General features: G+C 48.8%; 1 protein-coding gene across 13 annotated transcripts in view; it reads left to right on the top strand.

The window, feature by feature from the left end:
• NCOR2 (nuclear receptor corepressor 2) overlaps positions 1 to 20669 on the top strand; it is a 359439-nt gene that overhangs the window by 284900 nt on the left and 53870 nt on the right. For 12 of the 13 annotated variants that reach the window (XM_053369224.1, XM_053369223.1, XM_053369214.1 and 9 more), the window contains exons 21-24: positions 9204 to 9324; positions 10656 to 10884; positions 18702 to 18863; positions 20420 to 20556. In XM_053369224.1, coding sequence (XP_053225199.1) covers positions 9204 to 9324; positions 10656 to 10884; positions 18702 to 18863; positions 20420 to 20556 — 649 coding nt within the window. The remainder of the gene's footprint in view (positions 1 to 9203; positions 9325 to 10655; positions 10885 to 18701; positions 18864 to 20419; positions 20557 to 20669) is intronic. The other variant, XM_053369217.1, reaches the window with a different exon arrangement.

Below are 20669 nucleotides of genomic sequence, written 5' to 3'. Positions count from 1 at the left end.
GGCGTCCAGCGAATGGCTTATGCAGGAGAGCCCCTCCTCTTTAGTCAGGCTACCCATAGTTTCTGGAGGAGGTCCAGTGTAGTGTATTGGTTAATCCAGAAAAGTTTATTTAAATCACGCTGATCCTTCCATCCCCAGCCATTGTGATTGCATCACTCCCAGGGCACTTCAGACCTAATGTCTTGCCCTCACCCTGGCTATAGGATTCTGTGCTTGCATCTGAGCCCTTCCAGTGGTCACCCCATAGTCAGTCTATCAGGCCCATCTTCCAGCTGGAGATTAAAAAGCCCTGCTCTTTTGTTTATTTCTTAACTTAGAAGCTTTCTTGCCCACCCTCTACCCATAAGACCCTTGGGGGGGTGTTTACAACAGTAAAATATTTAATTATAAAAAGAAATACAATTACATAAAACAAAACAGAATAAATGTAAAAGTAAGTTCAAAACGTTCCATATATCAAAAATTAAAATTAAAAATTCACATACAAAACAATACAAACTTTAAAAAACCATACATAAACAGCTTTAAAATAGATGTAGACTCGGATCAAATATCTCCGTTTAAAAGACTTATTGGAAGTGGACAGTCTTCAGTAGGCACCAAAAAAGACAACAGAGATGACTAATACCTTAATGGGAAAGGATGAAAATGTAGGTGCCACTGCACTGAAGCCTGATTCTTGTATTGTGTGGAACTGTCCTGGCTCCCTCCCAGCACAGAGAGACAGAAGCTCTTCCTTGTAAGTAAGTAGGATATATTTATTCAGGCAAGTAACAGGACAGGCTTGGCAGCAAACACAGTACTCAGGAATCACAATTCAGGAGTTCTGTAGCAGAGCAAGGAGCTGAGAACTGGAAGGGAGCAATGAAGATGTCCCAACAAGTTTTCCTGCCCCTCCCAGCACCTTTCATGGACAAGATGTCGTGTATTCACTCAGGTGACCTCCTCGCCCTATGGGAATATCAGAATTGCAGGTGTGCACTCTCTTGGAAGGGGGTGGGTCTGCTCCCATCTGTGGAGGTGGCACCTGGTCCTAGGCGACAAGGCTGCACTCTCCCTGTTTAGGCTCCTGTGTAGTCACAGCCGCCTCCTGTTCAGCCTCTCCTCTTCTCAGCTGTCCAAAGTGCTCCCCAGCCTCCACTGTGGCTCCCTGTTCCTCAGGAAGGGCAGAGAGGAGAGCTGGCACCCCTGCTCCCCCTTCCAGAATGACCAAAATCTGATTGGAGACGGGAATCCAACCCAGATTCTCCCCATTCAGCCTCTCCCCCCGTTTCTTCCTCCTCCTCCTGCGTCAGGCTGCCAACCCATGCCTGATCCTGACAGTGCTGCAGGACTAATGATGGCAATGGATCATAGAATCACAGCATTGTAGAGCTGGAAGGGACCACAAGGGTCATCTAGCCCAACCCCCTGCAATGCAAGAAGCTTTTGCCCAACGGGCTCAAACCCACGACCATCTACTGACTGAGCTATTCCAGGCTCCTCATACGATGATATCTCTGAACAAGGCTCCGTTAGCCCTTTCCCCCTGAAAGTGTCTGGCTGGATGAAGGCCAGCCAAATGCATTTGAGGAGTCCATGGGCAAGAAATGCAGGCAGCTGCATTCCTCCCTTGTTTCTCCTCTGCACCTGGTGGTCTCTGCTGCCTCTGCACATGGGATGTACTCTATGACCAGTAGAGGGGGCATTTAAACAGGGGCTGGGTGGCCATGCTGTGCCAAAGGTTGGGCTGGGTGGCTTGCAAGATCCATTCCAAACGTTAACTGTAGGAAACCTCTTGATACTTGGCCAAGCCTACCTGACATCATATACCATAAGGGGTATGGGGCAGATGAAAATAAGGCCCATGGCTGAAACTGGGTTTTGCAGGTACCACCAACCAGCCAATTGGTGGCACCTGTAAGCCCCTGTGTGCCTTTTGCAAGGGCTGCCAGGATCTCTAGAGCAAGCACCCACAATCAGCTGTCCGTTGCATTCAGCTACACAGTTTTACTTCAAACCGCAGGTGCAAAGGAGCATGGGTCACCTGCCATCATTGCGTCAGGTGGTTGCTACTGGCTGCCTGTCAGAGTTGGCCTGGGGGTGTTAGTGTTGGAGCAGGAAGTAAGGCTCCTGCCCTATCCTGATGCTCGCCTGGGTGGCAGGATGGGCCCAGGCGCCACCATTCACTGTGCCTCTCAGCAATTTAGGAGAAGGGCCTGCAGCCAGATAAAAAGGCCAGCACAGGCCGTGAATTGCCAGCATGCACATTTTAGCAGCAGAAAGCTACGTTGTGGGTAAGCCCTGAGGAGAGCAGTGAGATGAAGCACAGTTCATAGAAGTGGTGCTCAGGGAGTACTTCGCTGGCTGCCCTCCATCACTCTGCCGCTCTTGCCAGCTATTGCCAAGCCAAAGCAAAGGTAATAACAGCTTTTAGCTCTTTCCGTTGTGTTTTTTTAAAAAACCTAGTCCCCCAAGATAATTATCTTTACATATATATTTTATAAAGACTTCTGGCAGTGCTAGGAATAAAAGTTCAGCTGTAGGTCATGCTAAATATAAATGAATGCAGAAGGCCAGCCTGTAGAGACATAAGTTAACTGTTGTCAGTTCATTGCTAAGAGAGAGGTAAGGCTGTTAATGTCAGGTGACCAGAGAATGTTCTAAGGTGCCAAGCAGAAACCTTATCCTATTTGCTTAGTAGTTTAAAACTTCCTGGGACAACATTTGACGGTTGAACCTATTGCCCTTCCAACCTGTTACCTAACAGACTAGGACTCTGACTACCCTGCCCCATAAATGTCCAGCCACGATCCCCTGGCACTAATACGCCACTGTTATGCTCCAAGGGCTGCCCTCAGGAGCCAGGATCTCAGCCTAAGGAGGTAAAACACATTTATCCAAGCGCTTACCCAAGCAGGGTTCAAGGTGCAGCATAGTCTCAAAAAAGCCAGGGTCAAACACAGAGGGTCCCAAACATGATCCAAAAGTAAGGTTGGGAAACAATCCGCCGTCAGTATCAAAAGAAGTGCAAGCAGCGAGGAGGGCAGGAATGGAATCCGGAACAAGGAGCCACAGACCTCTCCTGTTTCCAGCTCAACAGGGAGACCTTACATCCTCTGGCCTCCCAGACCATGCCTCAACCCCAACTGCTGGTTGTAAAGAAGTTCCAGGGATTGCTTACTGACACGTAGGCCCCTTGGTCGTGAGCCATGGATCCATTCTACGTCCTTGCTCTTCAGTCTGGGCCTGGTCTCCTGGCATCTGCTTTCTAAATAATAACAAATAGAATAAACTAAACTGAGGAAGCAAGACTGAGAACTGGGTGTTCTGAAAGAAACCCTGAGGAACCTTTTGTCAAGCGTTTGTTGCCCTTGTGGCAGCAGCTGAAAAGTTCTGATATGCTCCTCAGTGATTTTTTAAAATTTGGTGTTTTTTTAAAGCTCAATTTCTGGTCAGTTATCCCAAAGTAAAGGGAACAAAATGCACAGACGAGCACGCCCCTTTTTGCTAAAGCCAGAGAGTTTTGCTATTTAAGATGTCTTAGTTTAATGCACTGGGCTGCTTTTTCTTACCCAAGTGTTGCAAGATGGAGTAGCGAGTAAGAGCCAGTGATGTTAAACTGTTAACAGTTTTTAGCCAGGAGCAAACATAATTATTAAGCAAAGCTCCCAGAGGTAGATAACCTAAATCTCTTGAAATATAGGTGAAAGCCAGTAAGCGCAGGTGTTTCCAAGTGCCTGCTTCAAGTTGTAAGATTCACACTGGGGTGAGCAAATGTGTAAACAAATCCAGGACTGGAGCAAGTAAAGTAGCAATAACCAGATGAGCAACGTTATGTGGGCAAAGAACTGTACGTGACCTGGAACTGAACAGAGGTTCATAGAGGTTGCTGAATTGAAAGGGCTTCAGAATTTCAAAAGCCAGGTGAAAGCACGGGGCACGCTTTCAGATAGCTCTGTAGCAGAGGCCACGACACCGAAACTTCCCTCTGTTCCCCACATCAGGGATTGGAGCTAGGTCAAAATTCAGGGCTCCCCCCCCCCCCGTGGCGCTCTCAGTGTGCTCTCAGATTACCCCTCTGCAACTGCCAGTGGGTTTTAAAGCCAGGCTCTTCGCCTCCTCCTGGTTTATTTTAGCTGGTTATTTCACTGCCTAAATTTCAAGGCCACTCCAAGCTCAGGCTGACAAACAAGCACAAAGGGTACAAACCCCCATATGATCTGTCCTGGGATCTCTCTTCCTCCTCTTCCACGTCTCTTGATCAGTCTGGGAGATGTCCACTCGCCCCTGCTAGAAATTACTGTGGTCTTTGGCCCTAGGTAGACCCGAGATGCCGGCTGACACGGTGCCACCTGGGATGCTGCTTCCCAGGGAGCTAACTCTGTTGTGAGAATGAGCCTTTCCACTTCTTTTGCATTCTTAATGAAGAATAACTCATTTTGCTTGGCTGAGCTGGATAATCAGCTCACCCAATGTGGCAGCCACGCCAACTGGAGACAAATCTGCATGTGTCTCTTTTGCAGGATCAGATTCTCTCTCCTAGTGCCTCTGATACCCACAGGCCACGCAGAGTCTGCCCATGGCACAGTCTAGTCTTCCACCACCCACCTGTTTCACAGAAGTGTGGACTACGATGCCAGTGTATTGTTCGTAAGAACTGGAAGTGCCTTCACATAGCAAACTTTGAGGGACTTGATGGAACCTCATCCACAGCTCTTCAGCCTGTGCACCACCTGCAAGGTGTATGGCAGGGATGGGAAGTCTGTGCCCTGCCCCTGCAGATTAGCTACAACCAGCAGGGACACGTGGTCAAAGATGATGGAGGTGTATTCAGCAACATCTGGAGAATGCCAGGGTACTCTATCCCTGGTGTATTGGACTACACAGTAACTGCTTAGTTTGTGGCCATGGGATGTTGCCGTGTCGCATAATCGTAGAGGGGGTGCATTTGGGATTTTCTGATCCTCCAGTCTGTTGCCAACACAGAACACTGTCTGCTGTAGAACTCTTGAAATATCCAGTTTTCTGTACTCCTGCAGGTGCAGAAGACCTGCATGGTCTGTGATTAGTGCAAAACTTGGGTTCTAAAGGTTGTAAGGCAGGCTTCCTTATGGAAGTGGGAGTACGTCTTGTAATTTCGCCAGGAGCATATGTTAAATTGCAGTCGCCTCATGCGTAATCCTAATTGTTGCACCAGAGACTCCCATGCATTTTCCTGTTCAGGCCGTTTCGGTGTGGGATGCCCCATCTGAAGCAGCCTTTGAATTGTGTCCTCTTGTATCTGCTTTTTCTGCTCTGTTACCTTTGGCTTACCTCTTTTTCACCAATTGTCTTCATTCAGGTTCTATTGGCTAGTATCCATGAGGTAGTTTTGCCTGTTACGAACATTCTACCACAGAGCATGGGTAGGCAGCCTAAGGCCCGGGGGCCTTCTCAATCCGGCCTGTGGATGGTCCGGGAATCAGCGTGTTTTTACATGAGTAGAATGTGTGCTTTTATTCAAAATGCATCTCTGGGTAATTTGTGGGGCATAGGAATTTGTTCATTCCCACCCCCAAAAAAATAGTCCGCCCCCCCCCACAAGGTCTGAGGGACCTTTTCAGCCCCCTGCTGAGTGACCCTTGCTCTGAGTGACCACAAAAAAGAAACCAGGCCATGCAGATCTAGAGGAAGCTTGATTCTTCGTGGCTAGGCCCCAGCCTCTTATTGCAGTGTCACCCCTCTTTTATTGCTCCCATGTAAGTGAATGCTGCCATTCACTCCTGGGGCAGGGGCGGGGTGTGGCGGCCACTGAGGGGGATTTCCCACCACACAAACACAAAGAGATCCACATGAGATGAAGGACCCTACCTGTTGTCATGCCAGGCATTTTGCTAGTATCTCAGAATTTTGTTATGAGGTAGATAGTGCAAAGGGTTTCCAACTGCATATCTGTGAGGCTTGCCTCTGGCAAGCAGTTGCACCATAGTGGAGCGAGTTGTTGATCTTATTTGGCTGCTGATCATATAAAACAACTCATCTGGTTTCTCCCTCTCCCTCACACACACACACACACACACACACAACATGTGTGCGCACACACACATACACAGCTACACACTCCCCATCATAAAACACCTTCTTGACTTTCAGGCTCTCTGTGTCCTTGACCTCTGTGCTCTTCCGCTCTAGTTCATCCAGATGTGGTCATTCCTCCCCTTCTCCCTCTTTCCTCTCCCGCCTCCTCTCTCCCTAACCAGATTCTTATCTCTCTCTTGCAGAGCATGTCACTAACTGAGAACAGAATTCAAACTTGCTGATTAACAATTGGCTCCCTTCTGCCTCAACTCTCCTTTAGGCTTGCAGCACGAAAGGCAAGCTTGGCCTAGCCCCGATTTTTTGTTGGAAAGCTGTTTGCCTTAGCTTGTGCTCCGGTTCTGATAGATCACTGTATTTGGGAAGGAATTTTTCCTCTGCAGGTGGCTTCTGAGCAGGGAAGGTCATCTGCTGCAATTCTGTTCTGATTGGAGGACACATACTGCTACCGCATCCCTGAAAGGTGGCTATTCTGGTCAAATCCACACCGTACAGTAAAAGAATATGACTTCCCCAAAAGAATCTTGGGAACTGTAGTTTGGGAGTTGCAGCTCTGCACAGGTAAGCTACAGATCCTAGGAGTCTCTGGAAGAAGCCAAATGCTTACATTGTATGGTGTGGATGTGACCCCAGCCTCTGCTTTAAAGCCTGCTGCTTTTGGAGACAAGTCCGCCCCACTGTTGTACAACTTCATACTGTCAGGAGATTCTTCTTCATGTTTAGTCTAAACTCTTTTTCTTAGAATTTGAACCTGCACCTCCATGGACAGATGTGAGTCCAAAATGACTCCCAGGCTGTACACCTGGTCCTTCAGGGGCACAGTTGCCCCATTCAGGACCAGGGAGTCCTCCACACCTGCCTGCCCCCTGTCCCCCCAAAACAGTACTTCTGTCTTGTCAGGATTCTCCCTCAATCTGTTAGCCGCCATCCATCCTCCAACCGCCTCCAGACACTCACACAGGACCTTCACCGCCCTCACTGGTTCTGATTTAAAGGAGAGGTAGAGCTGGGTGTCATCTGCATACTGATGAACACCAAGCCCAAACCCCCTGATGAGCTCTCCTAGCGGTTTCATATAGATCAGGGGTCAGCAAACTTTTTCAGCAGGGGGCCGGTCCACTGTCCCTCAGACCTTGTGGGGGCCTGGACTATATTTTTTTTTGGGGGGGGAGAGAACAAATTCCTATGCCGCACAAATAACCCAGAAGTGCATTTTAAATAAAAGCACACATTCTACTCATGTAAAAACATGCTGATTCCCGGGCCATCCAAGGGTTGGATTTAGAAGGTGATTGGGCCGGAACCGGCCCCCGGGCCTTAGTTTGCCTACCCATGATATAGATAGAAAGCATGGGGGAGAGGACGGAACCCTGAGGCACCCCCTAAGTTAGAGCCCAGGGTTCTGAACACTCATCCCCCAACACCACTTTCTGGACACGGCCCAGGAGGAAGGAGCGGAACCACTGTATAACATATTGTACAGTACTGTACATATTTGAAGATGGCTTTGATATATGTGTGCCCCTTTATCATCAGTCCTCAGGACTAAACATTCCCAACGCCTTCAGGCTTTCCTCAGAGGACTTGGTCTCCAGGTTGCCTGATGGCTGCTCAGAAACTGATGACAGAGGCTCTTACCTGATAGGAAGGAAGAGCTCTTGAGGCAGCACTGGAGGTACAGACTCAGCAGCACAGACTCACAGTAGCCTTTACACACAGACGGGGTGATGGGAAAGGTGAGACCAATCAGGCTGGAGGCAACAGGCCAGCCTTACAGAGTCCTAGATCAGGGCAAGGAGTTTAGAACTGCGTGGAACCAACAGAGTTGTCCCAATTCCCACAAGTCAAGCTTTGAAAGGTGGGGCAAGGCAAGCTTGCTTGCAAGACCCTTGAGCCTTGCGAGACTGCTGAGCATGCAGCCGCTCACTGTGTCAGGGGTGATGGTCTGTTGCTGGCAACAAGAGTACCACCCTCCCCTTCGGACCTTGGTTCTTCCAGCCCTCATGGTTGATTGACACCCTCCCTGGATTCCATTGCTGTGCTCCTTTTCCTTGGGGTGGAAGAGGCGAGGTGGGAGTCCTGCTTACCCATACAGAGCAGTTATATCCTGGAAAAGGGTATCAGCCTCTTTCTTTACTCAGAGTGAGGTATGGGCAGGTGATAGAATCATAGAATTGTAGAGTTGGAAGCAACCGCGAGGGTCTTCTAGTCCAGCCCACAGGAATGCAAGAATCCTGCCCACAGTCATCCCGGGGTGAGCTCAAACCACCAGCCTTCTGGTTAACAGTCAGACACACTGACTCCTTGTGCCACCTGCTCTGAAGAACCAGATAGTAGCTGGGTAGGTGAGTGATGGCAAGGCAAGGAAGTGGCCCTTTTTGCTGCCACATTGTACAGCTGCCTCATGTTTAGCTTGTGGTCTACTGACACGTCTACTGCTGTTCTTCCTACCTAAATGCAAAAATTTACACTTAATCTCTGCTGGCATTCATTTTGTTCATTTTGGCCAAGTTCTCTGTTCTGTCAGTATCATCTTGGATCCTGTTTCTGTTGGCTTAAGATATCAGCAACTCAGCAACTCCTCTGCTCCTCTAGTCAGTCATTTCTAGAGCTGCTTTGCAGCATCAGGCCCAGGACAGAACCCTGGGGTACCACATGTTCAGGTTGACAAGAAGCTGCTGGTAAGTACATTTTAGGTGCAGTCCATCAGCCAGCTGCAAAACCACTGAACTGTACCATTATCTAGCCCGCATTTTACCAGCTTCCCAACAGAAATATCACAGGGTGCACATGGACACCTGGAAGGGGTTGGCAGATGGAGGTGGAGCAGGTGCCTGATGGTTGCAGAAGGCTGCTCTTGGGATTGGGATTGGTCTAGATCGGGGCAGCCCAGTGTAATGCCTCCGGGTGTCTTTGGACTCTGGCTCCCTTAATCCTCAGCCATCATGACCAATGGTCAGGGGTGAGACGAATTGTTATACAAAATCATGTACAGAGATACAGATCTCTGATCCCTGAACTGATTGCTTGCTTTGAAAACAGACTGTGGGGTGCATTTGTAGGGTCACAGTTTCCCTATCCCTGGCACAGGATTCCTGACATAACAGTAGCCGTTCTTAACTGCAGTACTTTGTCTTTCCATGCAGGCTGATCTCTTCCCGGCCCAGCCTCCTCAACGCAACTAATGACACCCGGCTCAGCTCCTCGCCTCAGAAGCCGCTGGACTTGAAACAGCTGAAGCAAAGAGCTGCTGCCATTCCGCCCATTGTGAGTAGTGGCTCCCAAACCAGCTCCAACACCTTCCTCAAAACAATTTGTCTTTTTGCTCCCGCTGTGTTTAATCCCGGGGCTTTGGGGAGGGGGTGACCCCTGCAAGACTGTGCTTGGTAGGAATAATTTGCATGGACCATTCAGCTCCCCCAAGTGACAGTGAGTTAGCCCCAAGGCTGAAGGGCACCTGCCATTTGTTGTGCTTTTAGTCAGGCAATCAGCAGGTTTTATCACACAGTTCAGAGCTGGGGAACCTCAGACCGAGGAGCTGGGTCTGACCCTCCAAGTCTCTCCGTTCTGGCTCCTGAATGCTTATTTTTTAATGTAAGACATTTATATATAGCTTAATCACTCCTATTTCTAAGTGGCATACATAAAATCAAACCACAGAAAATAGGACAATAAAAAATAAATATTTTTCATACAACCAAATACTACCTCAAAATGTTTGCCGGAACAAGAAAATCCTAGTCATGCACCTGAAGTTCAGCAAAAAGGATGCCCATCTCATCTCAGTTAGGCTCATTCCATAGGCTGCAGCCCGCTACAGTTAATGCACAGCTCCTAGCAGTTACGAGACGTGCATCTGAGCCACAGGGGACCACTAGCAGAGACTACCCCAGAGATAGCAGGGATCAGGTTGGGATATAAGGGATCAGGAGGTCCTTGATATCCTGGACCCAAGTTGTTTACAAGGGCATTGGAAATTAATATAAGACTCGAACTTACAGTAACTCAGTAGCATATGGCAGCCAATGCAAGCTTTTAAAGAGTGATGTTCTGTGCTGGTGGTAGTCTGCCCCTACCAGCAGTGCAGTTACAGCATTTTGCACCAGCTGAATCAGGCGCACACAGATGCAGAAATCAAGTCTTGCAGGGTGCCGATCTTTCCCTGCCCCAGCCCTTCATTTAACTATGCCAATGCCTCTTGTTTGACTAGACGGGGAGAGACAAGTGTAGTTCTAAACCTCTGACATTTGCATGGCTGGAATGTTGCCCATTGTAGAAAGGTAAGAGTCATATTCATTGCCCTGGCCACTTTTGCCTCTGGCCCTGCTCACCCCAGCATGTGGCTCCCAGAGGGAAATGCGGCCCTTGGTTTAAAAATGATTCCCATGCTGTTCCAGTTTCTCTTTCCTGTTCCCCAGAATGAGGGAAAAGTCAGGGGCTCAGTGAGGATGAACTGGCTTTTGAAAACCTCTCTGCAGAGGAGCTGAAGTGTGGCATTCATTCATGCCCCATGGAGTGTGCATGCATGTGTGTGTTTGTACACACCAGCTGCAAATGGCAGGATTCATCCACTTTTTCTCTTCTTCCCTTCCCTGCAGATTTCAGAAGGTTTACAGGAGGGAGTTCTGCAGAGCGGAAGCCTGAAGTCTCAGGTGCCTCATCACGCTTTGGCCCTTTACCAGCAGCAAATCACCATGGTCCACGAATCTGCCCACGAGGACTCTGCACAGAGTAAGCAGCTGCAGCTGCAGCCAGCTGAAAAGGACCCCCCGCTGAGCAGCAGTCCCAGGGCCCAGAGCAGGAGCCCAGCTGTGGTTGATAAAGAAGGTGTGTGGGTGTTTGGGGTCCGGGGAGGCAATGGTCACAGAAGTGCAGGTGAGGGTGGAGATTAGCGCCCCATGCCAACCTCATGGGGTCTTTGGAAGCTTTCTCTGCCTCCCTTTTTCTGTCTCTCTCTCCACAGAGTCAGGCAGGCATGGCTAATTAGAGGGAACATCGTGTCTTGCTCTGCCTGATCAAATGCCAAGAGGCGGGAGATCCCTCTTACTAATGTCCCCGGCCGTTGCGTTTGGAAGCGGGGCAAGGAGACCTGGAAGAGGGCCAGGGCTGTGGGGCGAGCTACTCCCCACTGCCTTCAGAAGGCTTTTAGTGTTAAGCTGGAGACATTATTTCTTGGAGAATCAATGCTAATGCCCTGACTGGAAGGGCAAGGCTTCCTGTAAAAGATTCTCTGCTGCATTCAGGGTGGAAATGGCTGGGGCACCTAATGGGCAGTTTGTAGCTTTCTTCCCCTTCTCTGTGCCTCCCTGGTATTGATTGGCAAAACACTTGAGGAGGCACTGCAATTGGTCACCTCATAATGCATGTCTAAGAATCCTTCCGCTGCTGGGTGGCTCCCTTCTGTGCTAAGAGAGTGTGGCGCTTACTGGGCCTCTGCCTTTTTGCATACGGACATTGCCTTATACTGAGTCAGACCATTGCTGCCTCTAGATCAGTATTGCCTACACTGACCGGCAGCAGCTCTTCAAGATCTCAGGGAGGGTTCTCTCCCAATTCTGCTTGGAGATGCCAGGGATTGAACCTTCTGCATTCGAAGTGGATGTTCTACCCCTGAGCTATGGTATATTATCTTTAGGGACACAAACATGTTTTTTTTGGGGGGGGGGGAATGTGAGTAGCAGAGGAAGTCCTTGTCAGTAGGCACTCCATCCTGCCATGTGAAGTGTTTAGTTATGAGAAGATTCGCCAGCAGGGAGGTCTCCAGCTTGCACATGAAGCTGCCATAGACTGAGTTGGACCGCTTGCCAGTCTGCCACTTTCCAAGGCTGATTTATTTAAAGAATTTTTTATCCAGTTCTGCAGTAAGAAAAATAAAACCAAAAGCCATAGCGCAGCTTACAAATTGCTGCAAACAAGGCAGCTCCTGCCCTCAGGTTTGCATTCTATATGAAGACATGACACAAGAGGAAAAGGCATTGGAAGGGAGGAGGGAACAAGAAAAGTTGGGTACAGTGTCTTAGTCACAAGGTGGAAAGGTTGAAAGAGACAGAAGAGCCAAAAACTGCTGGTCTCTGAGCCGCAGCAGTGGAGTTGGCCCAGCCCCCCTCGGCTGAGAAATCTCAAGCAAAAGTCTTTGCATGCCCTTTAAAGGGGGGGTGCTGAGGTTTGCAGCTGAGTCCTCCTCCATGCAGGGCAGGTGCTCTTCTTGCTGAACCTGCTCTGCAGGGAGATGGGCCGCATTCCTTGGGGTGTCTAACTGGGAAGGAGTGTAGCTCCCTGGCAGAGCTTCTGCTTTGCATGCAGAAGGTCCCAGGTTCAATTACCAACATCTCCAGGTAGGGCAGGGAGAGAACCCACCTGAAGCCCTGGAGAAGTCAGTGTAAACAATGCTGAGCCGGCTGGACTAGCGGTCAGGCTGGGTATTGGTTAGCCATGTTTCCTAGGTTGTCGAGACATAATATCTGGGGAAGTGAGACCCATTTTAAATGAATAACTTTCAACACAAGAAAACTCAGAAAAGGAGCACTAACAGGTGACTCCACCCAAGATGTCATGCAAACTGCACTTACTCACCTGGTGCAAACACATTCTACTAGCCAGGACTTTCTCATCCTGCTCATGTCCTTGACCCTTACCTGGTGCTGTTCCTTGCATTTGACCTCAACCAGTATGTCATTAGTTCTTTTATCCCTCCAGCAGAATTGGAGAGTTGGAAGCGACTCTGATTGTCATCTAGACCAATCCCCTAGAATGCAGGAATCTCAACTGATGCCAGATAATGCAGGGACAGGCAGATGCGATGAGACACAAAAGCAAGACAAATGCCATATACTAAATCAGCAAGTGCAGTCCTGTTTAGTTTTACATGGTCTCTCCCCCCACCAATTTTCTTGTTGTCATTCCCTTCTTAAAGAATTTGTAATACCCTTTTTCTGGCTGGGAGGGAATTGCATACAGGGAATGAAGTTCCTTAGACCAGAGCAGTAAGGTAATGAGATGCGTCATCCTTACGCAGGAGGGCACGTGCTGTCTTGGCAAAGGGACTATACTTTCAGGCAATGGGTGTTCATTGTTTCAATTCTCCCAGGTTGGATGGGAGGATTTCACCCCCCCAAAAAAAGTCAAATATGGTGGCGGGAGGAGGGATCTCCTCCACTCCCACCTGTGAAGAACAGAGCCAGCTAAACTGGCCCAAACATCCAAAGCGGCTTTGTTGGCCAGGCTTTTAAGAGAGCACCATCACGACCTGAGTGAGGGGTTCCCTGTCCTGCAGGTCTTTTGGCTGAACCATTGTCAGCTAGGAGCTGCTCTAGCCAAAGCATTTGCACACACACTGCCGCCTCCTCCTCCTCTGGCATGAAGGCCTTTTTCTGGTTTGGCGGACGGGAGCGCTGCCCATTTGGCTCTCATTTCTCCCTCAGATGGTTCCCGTTTTTTTTCCTCTCCCTGTGTTTTGCTTTTTGTTTTTGTATGGAGAAGCCAAGCCGAGGAGGCGAGAGCAAGGGGTTGGAGGGGAGGGGAGGGAAGAGTGTGCGAATGTGGGGTTGTTGCCTTTTTCTTTCCTTTTCTCTTGGCAGCTTTGGAGCTAGCAATATGTTTCCTATTGATTTAGCCACCCTTTTTAGCTTGGCCTTTTAAGGGCCAGTTGAAAGCCAAGAGCATGCATTTGGATGACGGGTAGTATAAACGATGTCTCTCTTGCTCCAATTTCCAGGGCCTTGATAAACAGTAATAGTAACTCTCTTTCTGGGGATAAGAGCTGCTCTATCAAAAAGACCCTGAGTTATAGCCCCCCTTTAATATAGGTTGCAGCATGGCAGGAGGAGGTCAAAATAAAGCATTCGTACTTTAGACTTCAAAGCGTTTCCACCCTCAGCTGGGGGTGGAATAGCTTTCCAGATATACGCAGCACACGTCTTTCCTTTGCATGAGGCTGAAGATCCATTGTAAATAACGTATGTTGGATATTGCAGCCAGTGGACTTATACCAGGATCCAGCAATTTTCTGGGCCTCTGCCGTTTCCCATTAGGAATTTCCCTTGCCATTTCCCCTGCTGCGCCAGACACTCAGTGATAGAAATAAAAGCACATGTTGTCCCAGCTCCCGTACAGGCTTCCCGACTTCCGCTGCTTTGGGAGAAACAGCAACAGCACTCTATGCCGAGCGATCTAAAGCTCAGTAGCTGAGCTCGCACTTAGGGGGGAAAAAGGAGGCTGCCCTACCTTGAGTCAGCCCAGCCTGCCATCTTGCTCAGCATTGTCTATACCAGCCTTTCTTAACCTTGGATCCACAGCTGTTGTTGGACTACAACTCCCACCATCCCTTGTGAGAAGAGCCAGCCGTCAGGGATGATGGGAATTGTAGTCCAACAACAGCTGGGGACCCAAGGTTGGAAAGGCTGGTCCACCCTGGCAGAAGATCTCCCTGGTTTCAGGAAGGGGATATTCCCAGCCCGACCTGCAGATGCTCTGCCACTGATCTACAGCCCTTCTCACGGAAGAGGTTCCAGGTTCAGCTCCCAACATCTCCATCTGAAAGAATCTTGGGCTGCAAGGCTGGGAAGGAGAGGTCTCTGCCTAAGAATGTGGAGCAGCCTTTGTCAACCTGCTGCCCTCCAGGTGTTGTCTGACTCCAACTCCCATCATCCCTGGGGGCACCCTATTGGAGAAGGCTGCCCTGGAGAGCCACTTCCAATATGTTCTGGGCTAAGTGGAGCAGTGGTCTGACGTAGACTCCTCCTTCATTAAACCTTCATCCTAATTTGCTTGCACAAAGCTTACACAGAATTTAGGCGCCATCCAGTCTTCATTGAGCTTTTCTTATTATTTATTTACAAAGCTGTCATAAAACAAAAGAGTGATCCACCCCATTCAGCATGCAGGATGTTTAAAGTGGATTTGTTGCACTAGGGGCAACAGAATGCTTCTTAATTTGTTTTAGTTGCAAACCTAAAGTCCCAATATGTCGGTGTGATTGAATCCCTCCCACAAAGTATTGACAGTCTGGAGACACCCATAGTGCAGTGCACTGTTTCTCAAACTTGGGTCCCCAGCTGCTGTTGGACTACAACTCCCATCACCCCTGACCCCGGGTCCTGCTAGCTAGGGATGAAACATCTGATCAGTGGTTGTGGGGCCTTTGCTGCCCCTGCACATGGCACTCCCCCCCTCACTCTCACTTGCCTGACAATCTCAGGATTCACCTGAATGCATGTGGAGCTCTTTGTGGACAATAAAGTGCTGTAGAAATGCCAAGAGTTGTCTCCAACTAAGTTCTACTCAGAGCAGACCTAGTATAATTAATGGACCCAAGTTATTCATGTTCATTCATTTCAATGGGTTTACTGAGTAGGAACAACATGGGCTGCAACCCTAAATATTTTGCTTGGATTACAGAAAGTGGAGACAAACACAGGTTTGCTAAATTAAAAAGAAAACTATTCAAAACAAGTGTTAAATAAATGCCAACTGTTTCTTTGAAGAACAGCGGTGGCCCCGCACTCACCCTATTCATGGGGCCATAGCCGAGCTTTTGTACAAATCTTTTTTTGGCGTATTGCTTCCCCATTTTGTCAAGGTACCGCTGCCTTGCTAGCTGTGGGGCAGCCGCCTTCCCTTTGTTGCAAAGGCCCTCCAAAGGGCTGCGATTCCTGCACCCGGGTTCCGTGCGTAGCCTTGGCTGTCCCTGTGGGAGAGTCAAAGAGAGTGCAGTGAGGGGAGAGTTGAAGTCTGGGAGGAGCACAGAGAATTACCAAGGAAACTATGCACAAGCCGTTGAAGAGCCAGAGCTGCTGTCTGCCTCCAAGCCTCACCCTTTGATGCTGACGTGTCTCCCATCTGCTTCATGCCATCCTTTGAAGGTGCAGATAAAAACCATGTTTCACATCTTAAATCATGAAAGCCAGAAAGTGGGGGGTGGCGACATGGATGCAATTTAGTCTCCTGGTTCTCAAAAGTATGAGGTAGGCTTTCCAGGGAGAAGCGTGAGGAGCTATTCCTATACAACACACAGGCATTTCAGGACAGTAAACCCCATTGCTTTGCATCTCCCCTCCCAGCAGAGCACATAGCCCCCTCAAGGGTGCAGCATCCAACATGGTGAGGCTTGGCTGGGAGAATTTTCCATGCCCATTCCTTCCTTTGTCTGTCCAGATGCTGGGGTCACATCAAAGCATGGGGGGGTGTTTCACATAGACCTCCCTCTTGGCTCTTTCCAGGGTCGAAGCCCTGGCACTGTGAGGGCCCACACAGAGGCCCTAGGCTCATCTCTGTCCCCCTCAAAAAAGCCCTTGGTTGAACAGGTCATTTTCAGTCCCTCAGTATCCATCTTACCTCTGGCGTAACTCTAAACAGTCCCCATCTGCATTGCTAGCAGTTTGAGCAAGTAAAAGCAGACTTTAGAGTCACACAAGTCCCTTTGTACGTGTTTTCACAGGGACAGTGGATGCTGCTCCTTTTTTATTGGGCTTTTGCTTTTCTTGAGGGACCTGCTCCGTAGACATAAAGTGCTGTGAAGGTCTTGGCAATCCTCATCTCGCCATTGGTCTCAGATATTAGTTGTGCTTGGAAGGACCTTAAGGGCATTTGTTTGTTGGCTTGTGAGCCTCTCAGTAAAGTTGTTTTTACATAACTAAAGGCAAACAGATAATTTGTTCATTCATTCCTTTTGGGGACGGCCATAGCTCAGTAGTAAAGCACCTGTTTTGCATGCAGAAGGTCCCAGTTTCAATCCCTGGCTTCTCCAGGTAGGTCTGGGAGGGACCCTGGCCTGAAACTCTCTTGGCCAGGTGGCTGGGGTGGGCCAAATGCAGCTCCTCGGGCTTCTCTCTGGCATCCTGCATCCTCTCCCCAGGCTGGTCCCCTTCTCCCCAGGCCATGCCTCACACTGCTCTGCTCTTCACCCTCCTTGCAACCTTTTTGCCTGACTGGAGTGTGTTCTTCTGTGGCAATGCCTTTTGCTTGCCTGGAGAGAGGATGGAGAGGTTCCACGACTGGAATGTAGCCTACTGCACAAAGGGAAAAGTCACGTCCGTTGCTCTGCTCATGTCTGCCACTGGCATATGCCCCCCACCCCGGTGATGACAAGGGAATGTGACCATCGAGTCGAAAAAGGTCCCCACACATCCCAGTGTAGGCAAGAGTGAGCTAGATGGCACAATGTTCTGACTTGGAAAAAAGCAACTTTGTTTATTTATTTTTAACTCAATGGTTTATAGTCCCTGCTTAAGTGCAAACACCCATCAGGGTGGGCTAGCAGTAACAGCAGAGACAAATAAATCCAGAATAAAACAAATAAAGGCAACAGATTTAAAAGCAGAGCAGCAGATAGAATCAGCTTTGGGTAACGTTTAACCAGGCTTATTCTTAAACAGTTGTGTACTGTGTATGTAGGAGGAGTACATTCCTGACAGGAGAACCATGTTCAGCCCAGCCATGCTGTCTTGAGGTCCTTGCCTCTGTGGTGGGCAGAGGCCTGATGAAGCAGCCCTTGCAGAGGGAACAGGAAGCTGCTGACTCCAGATGTTGGACTCGCAGCTCCTAGCGCCCCTGACTTGGCCATGCTGGCTGGCAGGGCTGGAGCCCAACAGCTGGGTCCCATGTCCTCTGCCCCCCCCCCCCTTACACAGTGCTTGGAAGGAACAGGTTCAGTTTAATGAAGTTCACTGAATTAGTTCAGAAACATCCAAGCTGCACCCGAGAGTAGTTCCCATAATCGCCAGGCAAACTGAATGTGAATTAAGTTTGGTTTGGGGTAGAACTTTGAACAGTTTCTCATTTGTCTTCATTCTCTTAAATGTGCTTTTTGGACTTTAGCACCTTTGGGCCTTTAAGGCTAAGAATCGTAATTAAACTTCCACTCTGTGTGTGTGCTTTGATGTACTCTTAGCCTTCTTAAGCACATTGTATACTTCAGCACAGTAGCTTTTAACATTCTGAATGCTGGGGAGGGGGGAGAATAATTTGCATGAACTTGACCTGAACTGTGAACTGAACGTTAGTTTTGCAACTAGTTCGGGTTTGTTTGTCTTTTTGTAAACTGCTTTGAGAGCCCCTTTGGCTTAAATAGGGACAAGGTATAAATGACTCAAATAAATAAATAAAGTTTCTGATGAGGGTACACCAGAGATTGGTTGCCACCATAAGATAAGACCCTTTCCTACCTGCTCTTCCTCCGCAAGGTGTCCTTCGGATTATGGTTGTTATTCTCCCCGCCCCCCACCGAGCTTTTAATAACTCAAAACTCTTCAGATCATCCTACAAAGGTTTTACAAGATTAGTTAGTTTGACAGAGAATAATTAGCCTGCAGTTCATATGTACTTGTGTGAAACTTGACTTCTTTGAATTGTGATTGATAGCTGCATATATGCTCAGGTCAAAGCACTGCGTTTCAAGCGATGCAGATAGCAATACGAACGGCTCTCTCTTTGCTGCCCATCTGCGCCTGGAAGTTGTTGCTTGATTTTGCAGCGATCACTTGACCAGTGTGTGTGTGTGAGCCTGATTGTCCGCACAAGGTCACTCCATGAGCATCATGGCTGAATGGGGATTTGCATATGGATGTCCTGCAGCCAAACCCAGTGTTTTGTCTACTTGGGGTTCCTTTCTGACTGATGATTTGCTGTCCCTTTGTTTTCTCTTGCAGAGAAACCAGTGCATTTCACCTCCCTCCCGGAGGGGCCAAAGCTGGTTGGAGAGCCCTCCATCACAACCTGCTGGCCTCCGGTGCTTCCCTACCAAGGTTCAAGGGATCTGATCCGAACCTCTCCGCACACTGAGCCTCACGTGTTTCAGTATAATCCTCCAGGTGAGAGAGGTTCAATCAGGTTTGCGTTGCGTTGTTGTTAAATTTGTATACTATGATGTAGTGGCTGGATGCAGAGGAATGGTGGGGGGCAGCAGCTAAAGAACCCCCAAGGAAGGAAGGCTCAGAGCCTGGGGATTAGTGGGCAGTGAGTGGTAAGAGGGAGAAGACTGTGGCAGGGGGGGCGGGAGAGATGTGTTGGAAGCTTAGGGAGCTGGGAGGGTCTGTGGCAGAGAGTAGCCAAGAATCAGAGGCAGAAGCTGAAACAGGACAGTGGGATGAGGGAGTCAGGCTGGTGAGGATGCACGGGTTTCTTCCCCTCCTGCTGCAACGGAGAGGCATGAAGCAGGAGGAGCAAAGGCAGACATGCCGGCACAGTCTCAGATTGCTTGGGAAAACCCTGGAGATGAGGAAACTTAGGCAGCTGTGGGAAGGCAGGGACCTTCAGTCTCCACAACTGCTTCATAGGGGCAAGACCTACCAGAGAAGAATTGCTGTGCTCATTAGGCCTGACAGCTCTGAGCACATCCTGATTTCTTCCAACAGAGAGTTAACTTCACTTACTTTGAGTGATTTATTGCTGGCTCACTCCTGACATATACTTCCCTTCATCCATAGATCTCAGGGCAGTTCACACCATAAAAACACAAGATAAAAAAGACATAATAAAAACAAGAATACAAACCAGTAACCTCCTCCCACAGAACATTTAAAAGGGTATTGGGTTATTGCTGTGATCCAAGGATCACAGGACACTTTATAAAAACACAAACATTTATAACATAACAACAAACAAAATAATAACACACACCCCCCACACACATGCAGTTTAAAAGTCATAGATTATTTAGTTAGCCAAAGGCCTGGGAGAAGAGGAATGTTTTTTGCCTGACCCCTAAAGGTATATAATGAAGGTACCAAGCGAGCCTCCCTGGGGAGAGCATCCCACAAGTGGGGAGCCACCGCAGAAAAGGCTTGTTCTCGTGTTGTCATCCTCCGGACCTCTTGCAGAGGAGGCACACAAAGAAGAGCCTCAGGTGTTCATTGCAGGGTCCAGGTTGGTTCATATGGGGAGAGGGGTCCTTGAGGTCCTTGCACTCTGAAGTGGGCTTGCTTTGCTGGTGTGAACAACCTGATGCAGGTAGCAGTTGCCACCATGAGCCCCCTTGGAAAGCAGTTTTCATAATCTGTTGCTTACGAGCTTTCCATGAGAGACATCCTGTCCCACCGTTCTTGGAAACTCAGTGCTCGTAGGCACTAGGAACTTGGGAAGCTGCCTTGTACCAAGTCAGACCATTAATCTGTCTAGTACAGTATTGTCTACAATGATTCTCACTGCAGTTGCCCCTTATGGGGATCAAACCTGCAACCTTGGCGTTATCAGCACCACACTCTAACCAGCTGAGCTAGTCTTATCACACATACAGACACACACACACACACACCCCAACTGGAAGCTTGAGACAAGTGAAGCAATCTTTCTTTAAAAATAAAAATTCAAAATTATAAATACCTCTTGCTTTTTTCCTTGCTTTTTGTTTATTTATTTTTGTATGCAGGTCACTCAATCTCCTTAAACATGCATGAAGGTTCTCGGCCGGGCTTCCAGAGATTGTCCGCCATCTCCAACCCTCCCCCTCTCATCTCTACCAAGCATCCTTCAGTTCTTGAAAGGCCTCTTGGCTCTATTTCCCAGGTAAAGGCTCAGGTGTCAGGGCATGTGGAAGACATTCCTTTTGCTAGGCAGGTCCTTTCGTGGCAGCTCTGATCTTTATAGAGTCTCCCAGACAAAGAGTATCAGCAGGGGAG

Source organism: Podarcis raffonei, chromosome 16 (assembly GCF_027172205.1).
Source record: "Podarcis raffonei isolate rPodRaf1 chromosome 16, rPodRaf1.pri, whole genome shotgun sequence".
In the NCBI taxonomy this organism is placed as follows: Eukaryota; Metazoa; Chordata; class Lepidosauria; order Squamata; family Lacertidae; genus Podarcis; species Podarcis raffonei.
This window is presented reverse-complemented; position numbering and strand designations above follow the sequence as displayed.